The sequence below is a fragment of the Cololabis saira genome, chromosome 23 (genome assembly GCF_033807715.1).
Source record: "Cololabis saira isolate AMF1-May2022 chromosome 23, fColSai1.1, whole genome shotgun sequence".
NCBI lineage: Eukaryota > Metazoa > Chordata > Actinopteri > Beloniformes > Belonidae > Cololabis > Cololabis saira.
Window position 1 is genome coordinate 25,533,783 of NC_084609.1, and position 21,123 is coordinate 25,554,905.

The following is a 21,123-nucleotide window of genomic DNA, read 5'->3' on the forward strand; positions in this document are numbered from 1 at the left end:
CCTTACAGAGCATAGATGAGGAGTCAGGGAAAACAACATATTACTTTTTGCTGAATCTATTGATAAAGTGAATTACAAAACCGCAGACTTAAAGCAATCTATGGATGAACTCATGGTTGCATACAAAAAGACAAGCAAGCTGAGATCTTGAAGCAAAGAAAAAGTCAAAGAAATTGAGATTAAAACTATTTGTCAGAGCTTTTGAAGAGGGTTATTTCCATGATTTCATGCATTGTGAGGGAGAGACTGACAGAATTCTGCAATGTCTGCAGTGACATTGCATTGTAATTTATGCAAATTTACAGAATTGTAATGAAATCTGCAGCAAATTACAGGTCTGGATTGTGAACGAAATTAGAGTTCAATTTATACAGCACGTTCCATCTTTTGCCAGAGTTTTATTGTCAAGTTATATTGATTTTTTTTTTAAATGGGAAAAATAGTTTCTTCTACTTAAAGTTAAAACTTGAAAAGTACTCACCTTCTTATGATATTGCTGTAAGATAAAGGCACATGCAGCCAAGAACAGGAAGGTGGAGCCACACTTAAGAAAATTTGTGTCTTTACAACCTCTTCCCTTCATGATCAACAAAAACCTCATCTGGTGCTAGATTAAAAGATAAAAGAAAAACAGTCATCATATAAACCTTTCCTACAAAGCTAGAAGCAAAGCGTTCTTTATTCTTGAAGACAACCGCTTGCTGCCGTTGTCAAATCCAAATCACTAAAAAACTGTTCAATTGCCTGGTGGTTTTAATTCTGATGGACCTGGACCTGCAACCTGATGGGATGGGAGTGAACAGGGAGTGAACAGGGAGTGAGCTGGGTGAGCTGGGTGAGCTGGGTGAGCTGGGTACCTTCTGGTGTCTCGGCAGGCGTGGTTGTGCCCCCCCCCCCCTCCGCCACTCTTAGTGCAGTTTTCACCTTGCACACACATTTAAACAGACATACACACCTGCTCAATCACTGACATGCTCACCCCAACAGTTGTGGGGACAAATAATTGCAGTGGTCTTGATTACATTTTAGAGACCTGGGTTGGTTGCTGTGTTTGTCTCTGCCTGTTTCTGTTTTTGCGTTTCTGTTTTTCTCTCTCTTTCAGATTCACAATGTTTGTGTGCCTGTTGTGTTTTGTTGTCTTTCAGATTTGCAGCAGATGTAGAAGAGAAGATCACAACGAACCACATGACCTGAAACGTTGACTCCGCTGAGATATACAAAGAATGTCCAATTCAGAGAAAACCTTATACAGAGGTTATATACATGTGGATTGATGAATTAATGAGCAGATGAGGCGAAACTGGCCGACAAGACATGGTGTGAAAGCACAGGGACATTTCAAACAAAACAATACAAATGTGTTAAGTCAAAAGAAGAGCAGAAAAACAGAAAGAGCGAATGATATTCCAAAACACTGCTCAGATAACTTATGATTTACTTGTTCCCCCATTGTTCCCAGATATTTTTTTTTTATATTTACATATAATCTTAACCATTTGGAGTTCCTCTAAATGTGTCAGAATCATAAGTTCCATACCAGCTGCATATGACAAATAGTATACATTTTTAGCTAGTCACTGAAAGCACAAGTGTAGAGTTCAAAGTACAGTGATGGGTACTCATTACCTAAAAAGCACACACAGACGAAAAAGTTAAATGATCAGTGGAAAAAAAAGGTTTTATCATCACTGAAGCAAAACTTTATTTTATTGGACCTCACCTGAGCTGAGATTTATTTGTAGAAAATTAATTTATTCTGGTGAAATATTTCCTCCTTCAGTCAATTGGATTGAGTTTGGATGAAGGGATCCTCTTTCAAATAAGGCATTGGTGGTTCCAAATGATTCACAGCACGACAGCAAGTATCACACTCACAAATGAAGGCAACAATTACTGTATATCCGTATTACACTCAGAACTTGTCCCAGCCCATGTGGGAGATGTGGCAAAACAGCTGTTCAATGGTTGGTTGGAGAAGTGCAAACAGAGAGCTCAGCTCTCAGCTGAGTTCAATGTCTTCTCCCAGTTAGAGAATGTTATCTGTGTGAGCAGCTCCACCACGTTTCATGAGACTGGCTACCACAAAAAACAAGTCCCAGCCTCGCCACCTCTAACGGTGCTGGGCTCTTCTGGTAAAGAACCAGTAACTCGACTGGCTGAGTCCTTCATTCACTGTCTCTGTCTGTGTGTTGAATGACAGACCATGTCACAGTACTTGATGATCATGAAAGGGATGGGCTTCGTAAATAATTGTTACCCAATTATGTACAAAGTAAAAACAGAAACTGAAAAAGCTGGGACAATATTGAAAAATGCTGTTTAAAAAAATGTATTCATTCAGACATTTATCCAATGATCCCTCTTCCCATCCGTTGGTAGATGTTACAGAACTCTGGGGGTCTTTGGGGGTAAAGCAAGGTGACGTACAAAAGAACGAAACTCCACAGCTGTTTTTTCAGAGCTCCGAGTCTTCTTTTCCTAGAAATGACAGGATGGTTGACAGCAGATGGGGTGGGGAGGATCTGTCTGGAATAACGTGATCCTTCCACCACAGCCTGTTCACTCCTCAAGTAAGGAGACCTGAGCTCAGTGCAGGGCCTCCCGGGGTTGGTAGAGGGAGCAATGCCCAGAACTGACTTAGGTAGGAGCACTGGGTGAGAGAAAAAAAGACATAGATAGAAATAGAAATAAGTCAATCAAAAATAAGTTCTTACTTGCATATTAATGCACCAGCAAGAAAAGCAAAAAACAATGTATGAATACTATTATTGGAGTAATCAGTTAGGAACTTTAACACTCCAACCCCCTCAGGACTATTTTGGATCTCTTACTGTTTTGTGGCCATTGCACATGATAAGCAGAAATCAGCATATCCCAGAATAAAATGACAGTAAACCAGCATCTATATTAAATTCATTCTGACAAGTGTAAGTGAGTGTGTGTGTTTGTTTTTTTTATATATTGCCCTGCAATGGACTGGTTGTGCAATCTTTTCACCACAAATACAACCGCACCCAAAATGAATGCATGTGATCATGCATTCATTTCTGCTCTGTTCCCCTTTCCAGTTATTCCCAGCAACTTTTAATGCTTGATTCTAATCCAATGTATCCAGGTTTTACAGCACAGATTCCCACGATTAGTCAATTAAGGGCAAGTACAACTCCCATCATGAATGTTTAAACACTGTTCAGGTAAATTCCAGCATTTCACAAGCGAGATGGGTAGAAACCAAATGCAGGAGACTCAGAAAACAGGAGTTGCAAATGAATAAAGGTTTAATCTTGGAAAAAGTTATCAGTTATTCAGAAAAACAAAAATACAACAGAACCAAGCCAGAACATCAAAGAACTCTGGAGACACTGGCGTAGGAAAACGAATTGACAGGCAGGGAGGAAAGGAAAGACAAGAAAACAGATACACAATCAGAGGCTGATGAGACACATGTGCCAATGATCAGGCTAGATGAAAACTAAACTAATGTGACCCACACACTAAAAGTGCCTGGTCACTAAAGGGTTAACACTGCACAAGTCATTTTTTTAGGGACTGCAGACCCTGGTGTGCCATGTGCATAAGCACGCAAGAAAAAGAAAGATGCCATGCATGTGAACAGTAAGGAGTTATGAGTACAGGTGAAATTATAAAGAAAAAGGAGAGAAAAAAGACGATAAAGTGTGCGGGAGAGAGTGCTGTATGGTGCAGTATTAAATCCTGCTCAACAACTCAGAGTTAGGTTTCACGTTAACCGGACACGCCCAAGCCTTTGCGTAATCAATAATTAACTGTGTGCGTTTTAAGCCGGAAATATACTCTACGCACGTAACCTGCGTAGCCTGCGTAGCCTGCTTTGTGTCTGTTCATGCTCCACTGCGTACGTCGCGTACCACCCGAGTAGAGCCTGTCATACCGATGGTGACCGATAGGGGGCAGTAAGCAGAGCAACAGTTGGAAAAGCTACTTATATTAAGTAGCAGAAGTAGTAGCAGCAGCAGCGGTAGCAGATTAGAAAAACGAACACTTTTACAGGACAATATTGGATGATGTAGGAGATTATAACATCGTGTGAATGTGTATGAGTGTGTATGAATGTTTGTGGTGGTCGGAGGGGCCGTTTGGCGCGATATGGCAGCCACGCTCCCGTCAGTCTGCAGGGCAGCTGCGGCTACAGACGGAGCTACCACCGGGGAGAATGTGTGTGAATGAATAATGATCTCTGTAAAGCTCTGGGTGCCTAGAAGGAAGCTAAAGAAAACCACAACATTATTATTATTATTATTACTCTTTTTTTAATGTGTATTACTTATTTATATTACTGTTTTACCCCCTTCCCTGTGTGTGTGTGTGTGTGTACTTCTGCTACGTGAGTTTCCCCGTTGAGGGAGTAATAAAGGACTATTTTATCTTATCTTATTATTATTGCTTATTATCAAAAGTGGATAGTCTTTCCAGACTAATTTATCCAGCATTCTCCTCACCCATCTCAACAAGAATGACGAAACAATAAATCCAGTTAATTTTAGGTTCATATGGAGAAGTAGATGTCAATATATAAGAAAGATTAACATGGTCAAAAAATGTATTGTTCCTAATATAATTCCAAGTCATTCAATAGTATTTTTATTGAAAAACAGAGTATTTAAAATAAAATAAGTCCCGTCAATTGACTCCTGGCTCCCGGCTCCGGGAGGCACCGAGGCTCGGCGCGTACCTCCGCCGGGGCTCGGTCGCCGGGGCTCGGTCGCCGGGGCTCGGCGGCCGGGGCTCGGCGGCCGGGGCTCGGCGGCCGGGGCTCGGCGGCCGGGGCTCGCCATCCGCGGTACTCCCGGGGACTCTAGTCCCGCAGCACCAGTGAGTATTTTGACCGGAGAGATTATAAAATACCGGACTTCGGCATATTTTACCGGACAACGGAAACCCTGGGGGGAAGTTAAATATTGCATAAATATATGCACGGGGAACTTTCTCCAGGGGAGAGCAGCATAATCGTGCCAGCCGGGATCAGACCGGGAACAGCGATACTAGCGGCCAGAGCGAGAACTGCAGGTCGCGTACGCGTTCAGTGTCTTTTTGAGAACGTGCACGTCGACGCGTCAAATGTACGCAGGATACGCAGGATACGCGAGACGTGACGTGAATGACGTGAATGACGTGACGCAAATGACATAAGGGATGGAAAGGGGGGATGGCAGTTTTACAGGGGGGATGATTTTGACCGTTTTTATTTCAGGGGGCATGCCATCCCTCATCCCCCCTCAACTCGAGTACTGCATATATGCTCCTATTTCCTTCTTGCTCATTTCTTGTCTCCTCCCTTCTTCTATTCCCTCCCTCCTGATCTCCTTCTTGTCTCAGCCATTATCTTAAAAATAATCCGATATTTTTAAATTCCCCTTAAATTCGCCCTCTTGTTTCAAAACATTTTGTTTCCAGTTAAATACTAGTTTTAAATTCTATATATCTTGATTTGATCATTAGACGTTACTGGATCAGTTTTGCTGCCTGTTTACATGCTGGACAGGTGAGCATCCACCCGTTTACTCACTTTACTTCACTTTTACCTGTCCAGATGGATCCAGAGGTATGGCGAGCTAAAAGGGTAACAAAACCCAATATTATGTAACGAAACAGAGTTTAAAATACCAAATGATGATGAAAAAAGCATTTGTGAACAGCAAAAATAACATTGTCGTGTAAACCTGTTCTACCTGTCAGGTAAGATAAGAGATAAGATAAGATATTCCTTTATTTTCTCCCTCAATGGGGAAACTTATTTTGTTGGCAGCAGTACACTTAGCACACGCATGCAGGGGAAGGGTAAAAGACTAAAAAGTAAAAAATAAAAAATATATAAAAAATACACAAATGATGTATATGTAAAATATGTAAAATATGGATAATTACAGAATATGAGCAGTATATACAGTAGAAGAAAAAAACAGCTAAAAAAGCAGGTAGAGTGTTGTGAGGTAGACTGGTGGATATTGCACATATGATTTGCACATCTTATATTATTGCACAGTTATTGTTATTAACAGATTAACAGATTATTTGCGTCACTGAAAGATCCTTATTTGCAGCGTTTAATGAGCACGTGTAAAAACCGCCGCGGCCTATTAAAACACCATGAAAAAAAAAAATTATTCAACTACAGCACATGTAAAACGCAGTATTTTATTAAAGCAGGATTATATCTGAGCGGACAGTGAAGAATAAGAGCCGACCAACTCATCCATCGATAGGACCCGCCCCTTAAACCCAGATGAGCCAATGGCTGCTGAGTATCAGTTCCACAGGGATCAGAAGTTAGATCTGAACTCCTGTCTTTCCAGATGAAACTAATTAAAGTAAATGAATGTAATCCTCCCCTGTGTAGATCCTGGATGCTGCCATCTGTTGTCATGACGACAGGAAACCCTCCCCTACAAACATTCAGTTGCCATTGTACATCTGTAAACAGCACTGGTGGTACTCTGGTCAGCTCCCACCCTTTCATTCATCCATCCTTGCTTCATTGTTTCCTCCATCCTTCCTTAGTCCCTACCTTGCTTCTTTTTGAAGCTCCTTACTTCATTTTTCTTTCGGGGTTTTACATCAGATTGTGTGACATTTTTAAACGTCTTCCCCTCAGTGCTGCTCAGAGCCCGTCCACGTTGGAGTCCAGACTGAAGGGCCTGGAGTGCCACTTCACCTGGGACCTGGATTCCAGCCCTTCCAGACTGATCCGTAGCAGGGACGAGCTGGAAGACATCGGCACCGACGAGGGAAATCTCTGGCTGGGTCATGTTTACAACCTGCAGGGTTTCATCTGCTATAAGCTTGGTGATGAAGAAAAGGCCCGGCGTTTCCTCAGCCAGGCCACTGAAGCCTTCCGACGGCTGAAGAACACGGATGAAGGTCCCTGGTTGGTGGTGAATTTCGGGAATCTGGCCTGGCTGCACCACCTTCTGGGAGAAGACAAACAGAGTGAGGATTACCTGTCAAAGGTTGACGCCCTGCTGAGGGAACACCCGTCTCCATCCCAGGATGAGCTCCACCCGGAGATCTGCGCAGAGAAGGCCTGGACCCTGATGAAGTTTGACAAAGACAAGAAGCAGCTGGCTGCAGATTACTTCCAGAAGGCAATCGAGATGCAGCCGGACATGGTGCACTGGCGGACCAGCCGCGTGATTGGGAGGGTGAGCGCTCAGAAGCACAGTGACACAGACCTGGATCAGGACATCTGGGAGGAGATGGGAGAGGCCAGAGAGCAGGATCCAGATGACTCGTACCTCGCTGCCGTGGAGCTGCTCATAAAAGCAAAGAAAGGAGAGCAAGTCAACGATGAAGCTCATGAGCTGGAGGAAAAGATTATACTGAATCCTGTCAGCAGTTACAGCGGGATCAAGGTCTTGCTCAGGGTGTACAGACAGCTGGACGACATCGACCAAGCCATCAATTTGGCAGAGAAGGTCCTAAAGGACTATCCTGATAATCGATACCTGAAGAGGTGCGCCGCACTCTGCTACAAATGGAGAATCGTTTTCTTCAGGGACGGTCGTCCAAACCCATCTAGAAGCATGATGGAACGAGCCATCAGCCTGCATGAGCAGATGATTCCTCTTTACCCCGATTCTGCCCTCATGAAGAAGCTCGACCTCGCAAACTTACATGCAAAAGCAAGCGGGGGCCTACAGAAGGCAGATCGTATTTACCAGGAGCTGCTGAGGCTGGACCTGGAACCTGCAGACAAGCAGCTGGTCTACAACAGCTACGCTAAATACTTAAACTTCGAGCGGCGAGACTGGGACAGGTCAATCACCTACCACATGAAGACAGCAGAGATCCGTCTGGAGTCCCACGCCAAGCAGAACAGCATCCGAGCGCTGAAGAAGATCAGCGAGCGAGGCAGGAACAAGAGGTGTAGAGAAATCCAGATGTTCCTGGAAACACTGCCGGAGGACCAGCTGGAGTGAGCGTTCAACAACAGCTGGACAACAAAGTGTATTCCTCATAACTGCAAATACTCGTTAACAGCTGAGTTTAACTGATGTTTAGACGAGAGAAAAGAGATTTGGCTTTTTAATTCACCTGCTACCAGAAAATGTACGTTACTGCATAAAAGTATGTTTCAGTGTGATGTAATCATGTTTGTATAAACTCACGAGTCACAGCTTGTTTCTTTGATAATTTGATTGCACCTGGGAACCAGTGGGCGGGATTGGTCCCAATCAAGGCTCCAACTAAGGGAGGGCCAAGTCTAAACCACGGTAAACCTTGTGTAAGTTTGCTTTGAATCTCCAATAAGAAAACCTAACTGAGAGAAGTTGTCTGTCTTTATTTCTAGCACCTTCTGTCTCATATCAAGGGCACTCAGGTTTTTTTTTTTTTATTTTATTTTTTTTATCCCCGATTTTTTACCCATTTCATCACCCAGTGCTCCTACCTAGACAGTCCTGGGCATTGCTCCCCTCTGCCAACCCCGGGAGGGCCCTACACCGAGCTCAGGTCTCCTTCTTATCCTGAGGAGTGACAGACCTAGGGTTGCCACCCGTCCCGTAAAATACGGAATTGTCCTTTATTTGAGAAAAAAATGTTGCGTCCCGTATTGAACTAATACGGAACACGATTTGTACCGTATTTTCATTAACTTTTACACCATGATCTAGTTGAATTATTGAAATAAATGAACCTTTACACCATATTCTAGTTGAATTATTGAAATAAATTAACTTCTACACCATGATCTAGTTGAATTATTGAAATAAATGAACCTTTACACCATATTCTAGTTGAATTATTGAAATAAATTAACTTTTACACCATATTCTAGTTGAATTATTGAAATAAATTAACTTTTACACCATATTCTAGTTGAATTATTGAAATAAGTTAACTTTTACACCATATTCTAGTTGAATTATTGAAATAAATTAACCTTTACACCATATTCTAGTTGAATTATTGAAACAAATTAACTTTTACACCATATTCTAGTTGAATTATTGAAATAAGTTAACTTTTACACCATATTCTAGTTGAATTATTGAAATAAATTAACTTTTACACCATATTCTAGTTGAATTATTGAAATAAATTAACTTTTACACCATATTCTAGTTGAATTATTAAAATAAATTAACTTTTACACCATATTCTAGTTGAATTATTGAAATAAATTAACTTTTACACCATATTCTAGTTGAATTATTGAAATAAATTAACTTTTACACCATATTCTAGTGGAATTATTGAAATAAATTAACTTTTACACCATATTCTTCACCTGTATGTATATTATACATCTGGGCTGATGTGGACATACGTAGCATAGGAGGCTATCTCAGTTGCTATATGGTTGTCTCTCTCTACAGTCATGAAAGTTCAATGCTATTAAAGCATTTTAAACTTTAAATCAAAGCATTTTGTTTTTCATATAAAATAAACACATTTTTATTCAGTTTAGAAGTTTTAGGGCTTTTTTTTGGCTCCTGCGCTGCTGAAATCAGGGCGTCCCTTATTTCTATTTCTGAAAGGTGGCAACCCTAGACAGACCGCTTCTTTTCACCAGACAGGGTGGGGTTTCTCTGGCCGGACGTAGCGCGTGGAAGGATCACGTTATTCCGGCCGGATCCTCCCTACCCCATCTGGCGCCCCGGTTGGCCAGAGGGGGCATGTGTAGCCCAGGACTGTTGCATGTTTTTGTGAGGGTAGCTCACATTAGCTACCCAAGGGAACACGGGGAGAACATGCAAACTCCGCACAGAAAGGTCCTTTCGCCAACCCCAGGGTGTGGGCACCGAAGTCATGGGGGAACTAACACGCACTTCAGCGCCCACAGCGTCCCCGACAGGAATCGAATCCAGGACCTTCTTGCTGTGAGACGGCTGCACTACCAGGTTTAAGATGTAATTTAATTTATTTAAGTTTCTTCTCAACTTTACCCTCTTTGTGATAACTATTGCTACTCAAAAGTCCTTCAGGGATTGCTTTACTGGGTAGGGTTGTCCCGATCAGGATTTTTTAGCTCCAGATCCGATCACGATCACTTGAGTTTGAGTATCTGCCGATCCCGATTTTTCCCGATCCGATCACTTTTTTTGGCTCCCGATACATTTCCGATACGTTTTCCCGATCAAGATACATTTTGGCAATGAATTAAGTAAAAAAGTAAAGTAAAAAAAAGTAAAGTAAATTAAGTAAAAACAAATGTATTGTCCATTCTCTCCAACATGGACATATTTTTTTTTTTCACTGACTGCATCATTGGCTCAAAACAAAGCTTATCAGCACTGGTGCCACAAAATGTAGAAAAATGAAATTGTAAACTAAAACAAAAAGTGCAGAATAGTGCAATAACAAAAATAAATCAATTTCACTTCAAAAGGAGGTAGTTTACCTACTAGGTTCAAAAGTTGACTGACATCCAGTCAAACTCACAATCAATAAGAAAATTTTAATACATTTTGGCTTAACCAGAATTCTCAACAGCATGAAATGAATAGCAGCAGATATTCATTGCGGCTGTTATAGTTTTCTGTCACTGTGCTGTAATGATGTCACGCGGAGCGTAAGAACCAAGTGTGGTTCTTCAGAGAAAAACGGTTTAGACCGTAACACCGGTCCCGCAAAATAGCAGTCCATCATCCGTTGTGTTGTTACCGAGTCAATAAAGTGGACCAAAAGATGATTTACGAGTGACGGATAATCATTTACATAACACTACAGTCACTTTTCTCCGACAGCTTTTCTTTGTTTTTAAAACTTTCAGACCGTTTATCTGAGCCTATCCTAGCTGTTGTTAGCTCTCTGTTAGCCACGCTTCTTTCCCTCCAGCACAAACGTCTCTTCAGCCGCCGGCACCGCCCAAAATCTTATAATAAACACACATCAACTGTCTGTATTGTTAAATACAATTATAAAACGATTTAATAATTGATATATGTTAAAACAGGCACAGAGCAACAAGCAAACAATTAAGACGAACTGGCCTGGAGCTGCTGGAGCCGCTCTGAGCTGCAGCTGAGGCTCAGAGAGCGGAGCCGCCCGCCTCTTCTGGCCGCTGCGGCGACTCCGCGCTCCCAGCGCTACGGGGTCGCGGAGTCGGAGACCAGCCAGCCGAGCCATAACAGTATGTCCCGATACTTTTTTGGCCAATCCCGATCTTTTGAAAATGACGTGATCGGGCCCAATCGATTGGGTGGCCGATCGATCAGGACAACACTACATGATAGTGAAGTGGATCCCCATCAAACACTTGGATTTCGCTTTGTGGCAAATGAGAGATGTTATGTTGTTGTGCCAGGAGAGCAGAAATGTAATTCTGCCTTGCAATTATGGAGAGCATGGTGTTGCCATCATCACGAACCGGTGTTTGGGCATTTGTACTGGCTCCAAATTGAGAACTGGAAACATCAGTCATCACATTGTGTGCCATTCCAAGCTCAGTTGGCCTCTGCCGGACCAGTTGCGATGTAGCTCTCACTCATCTCATCTTCTTCCACTTATCCGTTCCCGGGTCACGGGGGCAGCAGCCTCAGCAGGGATCCCCAGACTTCCCTCTCCCCGGACACTTCCTCCAGCTCTTCCGGGGGGACTCCAAGGCGTTCCCAGGCCAGCCGAGTGACGTAGTCACTCCAGCGTGTCCTGGGTCTTCCTCGGGGCCTCCTCCCGGTGGGACATGCCCGGAACACCTCACGAGGGAGGCGTCCAGGGGGCATCCTATACAGGTGCCCGAGCCACCTCAGCTGGCTCCTCTCGATGTGGAGGAGCAGCAGCTCTACTCCGAGCTCCTCCCGGGTGACAGAGCTCCTCACCCTATCTCTAAGGGAGCGCCCCGCCACCCTGCGGAGGAAACTCATTTCGGCCGCTTGTATCCGGGATCCCGTTCTTTCGGTCATGACCCAGAGTTCATGACCATAGGTGAGGGTGGGAACGTAGATCGACCGGTAAACCGAGAGCTTTGCCTTTCGGCTCAGCTCCCTCTTCACCACGACGGACCGATACAATGACCGCATTACTGCGGCCGCCGCACCGATCCGCCTGTCGATCTCGCGCTCCGTTCTCCCCTCACTCGTGAACAAGACCCCAAGATACTTAAACTCCTCCACCTGAGGCAGGAACTCTCCCCCGACCTGGAGGGTGCAAGCCACCTTTTTCCGGTCGAGAACCATGGCCTCAGACTTAGAGGTGCTGATTCTCATCCCAGCTGCTTCACACTCGGCTGCAAACCGCCCCAGTGCATGCTGAAGGTCCTGGCTCGAGGGAGCCAACAAGACCACATCATCTGCAAAAAGCAGAGATGAAATCAAGTGGCTCCCGAACCGTACCCCCTCCGGCCCCTGGCTGCGCCTAGAAATTCTGTCCATAAAAATAATGAATAGAACCGGTGACAAAGGGCAGCCCTGCCGGAGTCCAACACGCACCGGGAACAGGTCTGACTTACTGCCGGCAATGCGAACCAGACTCCTGCACTTCACAAACACGTTGCCGTTTCTTGTCCATGTTGACTGGATTTTCTTCTCCTTTCTCAGTATGCAGCTCTGTCTGGCAATTTCTGCATTTTTCTTTGTTAAATGCTCATTGATGTAGACTCCAGTGCCCTTCAGCTTTCTTGCTTGTTTCAACACTTCCAATTTATGCTTTCGGTTTGAAAATTGGATCACTATTGCAGGTTTGACTTTATCCTTATTTGAAAGTGTGTGACAAGCTGAAATATGATTTTTCTCTATCATTATGTTTTTGTTGTTCAAAAATGTCACTACTTGATTCTCTAGTGTATTTTTTAGGTGGTGCATCCTCACCTGCAATTTCTGAAACTGTAACCCGAGCATAGCTCTGATGTTTGGTTTCCAATCTTGTGATTATAATATCTCCAGCACGAGTATACTGCTCCAAATCATCCACTCTTTGCTCCAGCAGCTCAATCATCTGGTCCCTTTGTTTGACCATGCCTCTCAGCTCACGCACTTCCCCCATGAGGCCCATAAATGTGGCCTGTTTAACAACTTTGCTGATTTCCTCTGGCATAAAGTTGAGAGATTTTTTAATCCTCTAATTCTTCTGCAAGCTTTTTTGTTGTGACTGACATCTTGCCCACAATTTGAGACTGCCCAGCTTCTCAGCTCACTTTCTCCAGGGCCTTGAGACAGTCCTGCTTTTCCAGGCCTTGAAAATATATCCATAAATGGTCAAAGTTCCTCTTACTCGGCTGCAATTTCCAACAGCATTATAAGAAAACATCTGTGTAGCATTAACAGAGTTTTAATCCTGGTTAAATGGCTCTATATTTTGGTGATTTTTGATGGGTAGAATAAGAGAGAGGCAACAGCAACAGCAACAGCAACGTGATGATTTAATTTAGTTTTAGCTGGGTCCTGGAGGCACTGACCTTATTTGAGATTGGTGGTAATGTTATATTCCTTGTCAAGTTCTCAGTTCTCCGTTCAACTGTCTTGTCATTTTTTAACAAGGTACGTGAAGTTGAATTTGTTGGGCGAGGTTGCAGGGGAGGGTGTGGTTTGATCTGGGTCCTGGAGGCACTCACCTTATTTGAGATTGGTGGTAATGTTATATTCCTTGTCAAGTTCTCAGTTCTCCGTTCAACTGTCTTGTCATTTTTTAACAAGGTACGTGAAGTTGAATTTGTTGGGCGAGGTTGCAGGGGAGGGTGTGGTTTGATCTGGGTCCTGGAGGCACTCACCTTATTTGAGATTGGTGGTAATGTTATATTCCTTGTCAAGTTCTCAGTTCTCCGTTCAACTGTCTTGTCATTTTTTAACAAGGTACGTGAAGTTGAATTTGTTGGGCGAGGTTGCAGGGGAGGGTGTGGTTTGATCTGGGTCCTGGAGGCACTCACCTTATTTGAGATTGGTGGTAATGTTATATTCCTTGTCAAGTTCTCAGTTCTCCGTTCAACTGTCTTGTCATTTTTTAACAAGGTACGTGCAGTTGTATCTGTTGGGCGAGGTTGCGGTGGAGGGTGTGGTTTGAGCTGGGTTGGGTTCTCAGGTCTCCGTTTCCTCATTCTGTCTACCCCAAATATACCTACACAGACACCATTTTCTTTCCATTGTTTAACATTGCAGTCCAAACCTGCTGTAAATATTTTCACACATTCAGGGTCACACACAACACTGACTATCTCAGAAAGACCAGCTTGCCAAGACTTCAGCAATGGTGGAGGACACAGTGACACATCGCATGTATTTTCAGTTTTACCAGCCCTGCCATACTTTTCTATATCCCACAAACAAACTCTTCCTGTGCTGTCACCGGTCAGCAATGTCTGGTTCATTTTGTCAGTTGACATGGAGGTAATAATTGCGTCATCAGTTTCCACTGCTCTAAACTTCCCTATTAGCTCTGCGTTTTCTTTTTTAAATGCCCAGGAAAAGATGAAGCCTTGATCTGAAATCAGAATTCGGGCTATTTTCCTATCAGACTTCCTGGTCTCCAGGGGTACAACAATGGGGCCTCCATTCTGTTCATTCTTTTGGTTTATAGTTGTTCCCATAGAATTTTTTTCAAGAAGCTGCGCACCCTCCTCTTGCTTCTCCAGTCTTTTAATGTGTATTTGAGGCTTCTCTTTGGTAGTGGCACAATGCAAAACTTCAGAGGTGTCTGCATTCCAGATAACACAATATCCATTACTGGATGCAGCAATAAGTGTTTCTCCATTGAGTTTCATGGAACAAATATCACTTAATAAGTGATGATTCAAAACTCTGTTGTCTTTCCCCTTTAAGTCCAGGTCAAGGATGTTGTTAGAATTCTTGACTGAAACAAACAATCGATCTTCTCTGCAGATGATGTCTTTCACATCATCTGGTATTTGAACAGGGAGGACATCAAGCTCAATCCCATTGAGGAAATTCCAAATTCTAACTTTCCTATCTTGTGAAATGGTGATTAATTTGCATTGTGTTTCATCAAATGTAATGGCAGTGTGACCTACAATCTCTGTTGGATTGACATTGAAGTCCATATGAACTCCAGTAAAGATATCCCAAACGGTCACCATACCACTCACAGAAACGGCGACAAGCTGCTTAAAAACGTCATTGTAGAGTGCACTACACACAGGCATGTTGAAGGATCTCATTGATTCTTTGAAACCATCTGTTCCTTGCCCAAGACATTTAGCTATTTCTGTGTTAGCGAGGAACAGCTTGTTGTTGCATATGTTGTAGCATACAGCGGAGATAGGGGTCTGCTGCATGCAGTGAGGATAACAATTCTGTATAGGGTTAAAGGTAGCATCAGCCCAGACGCGTACATTTTTGTCTGCAGATATGCTGATGAATACTTTGTCGATGATATTGAACATTATGTGGGTGATACTCGTTTTATGTCCTTTTATTAGTTCTTTTTGGTGCCAGTCATTTTCAGAAGCAAATACATACAGGATGCATCTTTTCCCACCTGTCATTAAACTGTCTGAATCAGCAGAGTAGTCACAACAGGTAAACGTAGGCAATTCTCCTGCACTGTCAAATAATTTTGAAGAGATCTTGATCTCGTTAGATTCACGAGTGATTTGAGAAAGATTCATAAATTTGGATGATTCACCACAGACAGCGAGTGACTTTATGGTTGGAAAGTAGCGCATATAAGAGCAAACATCATTTAACACTAACTTTCTGACATAAAAATGTTGTTGAGACATACTGTATTTGAGGTCTGGAAGATATAAAATGCCACAACCTCGCTTAGGGCACCGACCAAGCAATCTGGGGTCAATGACATCACTAACGCTGGTATAGGAAACAAATATGGAAAGAAATCCTTGTGAATCACCAAAAGAAAATATCTTTTTTTCCTTGTCTGACCAAAAGTTCATGGTTGTAACATCAGCTTGTAGCCCAGTTAATATGAATTCCACATCTAAATACTTTGAGCTGTCACAATTATAGAATATGACTTCTTTGTCAGATGTGCTGACAGCCATCTGTCGCAGGCCTTTGAGGTACACCATGTCAAGAACTTGCGTTTTCTCTTTCTGACAAATGGAAAGTGGATTTTCAGGCAAGTTCATTGTGCACAATGGCTGAAAGTCATCAGTCCAGTACTTAAGTAGACCATCTTTACAGATAGTGAGGTACCGAAATGGTTTGTAAGGCCTCATTTCTTCTATTTCATATCTGTAGTCATAAAGATCAAGGAAATCCTGGGGGACGCAAATCATTTTGGATATTAAAATGTTGTCATCAAGTGGTATCAATTCAAAAGGTTTGGGGAAAAACTGCTTCCTGTGATCCAAATTATGCACAATTTTCCAGCCGTAAAAGTGTACAACATCCCGATATTTCACTGTCCCATTACAGCTTCCTTTTATCATCTTGAAGATGGAACGGAGGTCCTCTTTATCCAGATCCTCAAATAAAGGTTTCAGTGTGTAAGCAAATGTTGAAATGTCCATTTTCTTGTCATATTTTGTGAATATGTCCTCTATTTCTTTCCATTTCTGAGGGGATAAACTATCTTCAAATGGTGTGAATTCGCTATATTTATAGCTATAAATAGGGATTTCATCTTCCCAGTATTTAATAGAAGACATCTTCACACAGTTGTTTGGTTGCTAGACGCTGATTAAATTATCACAGGTTTGTAATGTGAAAAAATGCTTGTAACGCTCCGTTGTGTCCCAAAAATCAGAACCAAGCAAGGTGAGGCAGCGTTCAGTTACTTCAGTTACGTTCTGCTCCTAAATAAATAAATTTGCCTTCCGTTCGCCTTTATATATACACAGCTCATGACGTCATCAGTCCTTTGACGCATGCGCAGTTCCAGCGTGTTCCAGCGTGATGACGTAGGTGTGCTATGGCTCTGACGCTCAGCGCCGCGAGTTCCATCCATGGTTCCATTGCTAAAAAAAAAAAAAAAAGCGAGTTCCATTGCTTGATTGTCAGGACCATAGACATTATATACGTTTTTATGTCTATGGTCACGAGCATAGATATATATAAAGGCTAGATGACTCAAGACGGAGTCTCCAGCCTCGTTGAAGTTGGAGGGTGAGTGGTCTGTACAGACAAAAATACTCATAACTTGCTGAAATCTTGACGGATTTACAAACGGTAAAGTCTATGGAGGATTTTTTGTGCCAAAATTAAATAAATAAATACATCATTAATTAATTAAAATGGGAATGAAATATATCATTAATTAACACCGATTGTTTTCATTAAACCTCATTAAATCAGCCCATAATATGATTTTATAATAATTACTCTCTTTGGATATATAGTCTAGATGACCATGAACACATCACAAGCAATATGACATTAAACCACATTAAATCAGCCCATATATATGATTTTTAAATCAGCCCATAGGCTATATATGCCCATATATATGATTTTAATAATTACTATTTTGTGATATATAGTCTAGATGACCATGAACACATCACAAGTGGTTTGACCAAAATCAGTGGTATGTATCACAAGTTTTATGGCTGTTGAATTCATAATATCCAATATCCAATATCAAACCAATTCAACCGCGGTGGATCATCATAGTTATATAATATTTGCTTTTGAAGGTTCCTCTCTATCCTGGGCTTCATCATCATCAATATTGACACATTGATGATGATGGCTCCTGCTTGAAGGACAGTGATATGTCGTGACCTACAGGTTCAGCCAGGACCACCTGGAGCTCCTCTTCAACTGCATCATCAGGTATGGTCAGGGGCGGAGCAGAGGTCCCAGCCTAGGGGGGGCAAAGCATTCTAGATGGGCCCTTGTGGCCTAAACATCCCCGTTAAAACATAATCGCTAAAAAATAAATAAAAATGCCACAGATCAGCGCCTCTGACACACAACCACAGCACGCAGGTGACACGGTCAGAACCATTCAAATGAGGTTTGCACCATGGATTTACCAAACCTAACTATAACCCTAATGCAGACTTTAAGATATAAGTATCAAACTGGAGATAAAAATCAAATGACATCCAGTGATGTCTATGGAAGCTCATTTCCGCCAGTAAAAGAAAAAATAAGATGAAATCTTAGCCTTAAAAATAAAAATATCCCCACGGTAAGTCAGAATTATCACGTAAAAAGTCATAATTTCAACTTTCTATCTCATAATTTCGACTTTCTATCTCATAATTTCAACTTTCTATCTCATAATTTCGACTTTCTATCTCATAATTTCGACTTTTTATCTCATAATTATGATTTATCGTGGGGATATTTTTATTTTGGATTTTTCCTTTAACATTTAATGCTAAAAGTCAAAATCTAGGGGAAATCAATGGCCGATTAATCAGACCATAGTCAAAAAAAAAAAGTCCACCTAATTCACCAAGCTCATTAATTATTATACGTTTTTATATTATTAACCAATCTACTTCTAATTTCAGGATTTTTTGCGTGACAGATTTTAAAGAAGCTGTCCTGTGAGGTCTGTCGTGCCAGCCTGGTGACGGATGCTGCATCTGCAAGAAAGGACAAGAGCTTCCATCTGATGACACTGAAAAATAATGGTGGCCTTCTCATCCCATCTGAAGGCACAGTGAAGGTCGTCAGGACAGCAGAGTGAAGGTCGTCAGGACAGCAGAGTGAAGGTCGTCAGGGCAGCACAGTGAAGGTCGTCAGGGCAGCACAGTGAAGGTCGTCAGGACAGCAGAGTGAAGGTCGTCAGGACAGCAGAGTGAAGGTCGTCAGGGCAGCAGAGTGAAGGTTGTCAGGGCAGCAGAGTGAAGGTCATCAGGGCACTTCTATACAAATGATCACGTAACTGGGTTTCAACTACCTTTTCCAGAATTTAAGATACAAATGGAAGGTTGGAAATTGCTTTATAATTAGGTAATATGGGTCATATGCAGAAGGCCTTTTGCTGAGCCCCTGACGCAATCAACTTCTCACATCACTTACCTTCCTAATCTTTTCTCCAGCTCATGCAATTACCCTCCCTCTCCTGCCACAGCCATGGCCACAAAAAGACAACACTTTTTAATATTCTGTTCTATATAAACATTTGTTAAGAAGAAAAGGGAAGAGAAAAGAAAACATCAAGAGTGTTCTAGAGGGGTTCTCATAAAGTGGGAAGGATTAGGTTGGTTGATGTTTAACTTTGATTTTGCTGGTGGGTTTCAAAGTAAAACTGACTTTTGTGTTTCTCCTCGTGTTCTTGGCCAGCACTCAGTATTTTGGGGCTGGTTTGTACCTTTGTATAATTGTATAATCTATGTCTAATTGTATAATCTATGTCTATCAGCTGATGTAAAGTGTAAACAGAATTTCTTGAAAATGAGTTGGCATTTGGCTCAGTTGGTAACTAATGAGGTGGTTATTACAAAGGTGCTTATGTCATACATAACGTCAAAGTCGTGACATCAATCTCAACATTACTTTCAGATTGAATATGGTTACTTTATGCAGCCACTGAACTTCCTTTCAGTCGATGTAATATTAAAGAAAAATTGGCATTCCCCAAGACCAAATTAACACATCAAAGACATTTCTATAAAGCATGGGAAATTGTACAATCATCATTGTACAATCATCCCCATTTTATGCATGTGGTATGATTGCAAAACTGATTGATTTCTTATTAACTGCAATGGTTCTGTTACTCCACAAGGTGTCTCCATTTGAACTGAAATTTTTGAAAATATAATCTTCCACTCGTAAAAAATGTCTATTTGGGATTTATATATACATGTCAAATTCATAACCTGCCCACGGACTGATGAGGAATACTGTATGCTTCATTTGAGGGCCCACTTTGCTTAAATTGTGTTGCCTGAAAATTGTGCAGTAGATTGACCCAGACTCATGTTGTATATTGAACGAAAAGCATTCTGGGAATTGTAGTCACTTTTATTTCAACACAACAACAGTGACAATGTGACAGGAGGGAAATAAAAGGCGTAACAAACTAACAAATGACAAAATGAAACAGGTGCCAAGGCCCTGGGATGGCAAATAATCTGAACATTTTATGAATTGAGTTCTGCAGAACATTGTCCATATTCATTCATCTATATCGTTGCACAAAAATAAAGTGGATCTTATTATACAGTTGAAGATAATCAAGATATTTTTTGATTATCAATAACTATATCAAGGTCATCGAGCAGTTTGCTTCACAAATATCGAACTATACAAAACAAAACTAGCAAAACTAAAAATAAAGGCAGCAGTTTAAGTTTTTGAGATTTCCATTCGTCTAGGTCTTTTTGCCCACCGTTTTAGAGATCATGGGATTTTATTTAAAGCGATTTAAATTAAGTTGCAATCCCCTACTTGGCTGCGTGTGTGTGTGTGTGTGCGTGTGTGCGTGCGTGGGTGCATGTTTCATGTGCATCAGATTTATATTTTATTTATCAGGATATTTAATTGTGCAGACATGCCTGTAAAGGAGGGGAGGTGGAGAGAGAGGGAAGAGGAGTGGAGTGAGGTGCTAAAGGCCGTGGATCCACCACCAGCTGGATAACAAAGAGCACAGCAGGAAGCACATGGACCAGTTATTTATGTTGTATGGATTATATGTATGTTGTTATTTCTTTAGTTTTGATTAGTGGGTATCCAGACTTTTTATAGTTTAGTATTTTTCCATTAGTTTCAGTATTAGTTTTAGTTTGTCAACATTATAATACGTGGTTCGTAGGTAAGGTTTAAGAAGTTCAGAGCAGGTATTACAATACAATTACAATACAAAACACAACAGTGTTTTGTATTGTATGTAACAAAGTAACAAATGTAACAAAGTTATTGTCGGAAAGTGGCGTTCCATGTGTCCCTTTTTAAATTTCAGCAAGGTGGGGCTACGAAATGTCTTACATTTCTTACAGTGGAACACAAGCTCCTTTTACACACTTACAGAGAATATGAGCATATATTTTATTAGAATATTATTATTAGAACTACCTATTAGGGGCAGGACGGACCCTTAAACCTTTAATATGTAATTAGTGTAGTGTTTGAACCTCTCTCACTTCTCCAAAGGGGAACAATTTGAAAAAAAGAGGCGTATCTGGTGTAAAAGTTGGCTTTATTAAAATATTCTCTGGCAATATCCTCTGTTCACATCAACCAAACCTGTGGGACACAGAAAGAAGAGTGAGAAAAAGTAATCTAGCATTCACTAAATTCACTATCTTAATGTCTGTTAATTCATCAATGACAA

The 21,123-nt window shown here is 41.6% G+C and overlaps 1 protein-coding gene across 1 annotated transcript; it reads left to right on the forward strand.

Annotated features, from left to right (window-relative positions):
* Window positions 1-6,401: 6,401 nt before the first annotated feature.
* Window positions 6,402-8,333, forward strand: LOC133424162 (interferon-induced protein with tetratricopeptide repeats 1-like). The gene has a single exon (XM_061714610.1). It carries the CDS (start codon window positions 6,402-6,404, stop codon window positions 7,953-7,955), a length of 1,554 nt encoding a protein of 517 aa, XP_061570594.1. The 3' UTR covers window positions 7,956-8,333.
* Window positions 8,334-21,123: the final 12,790 nt, after the last annotated feature.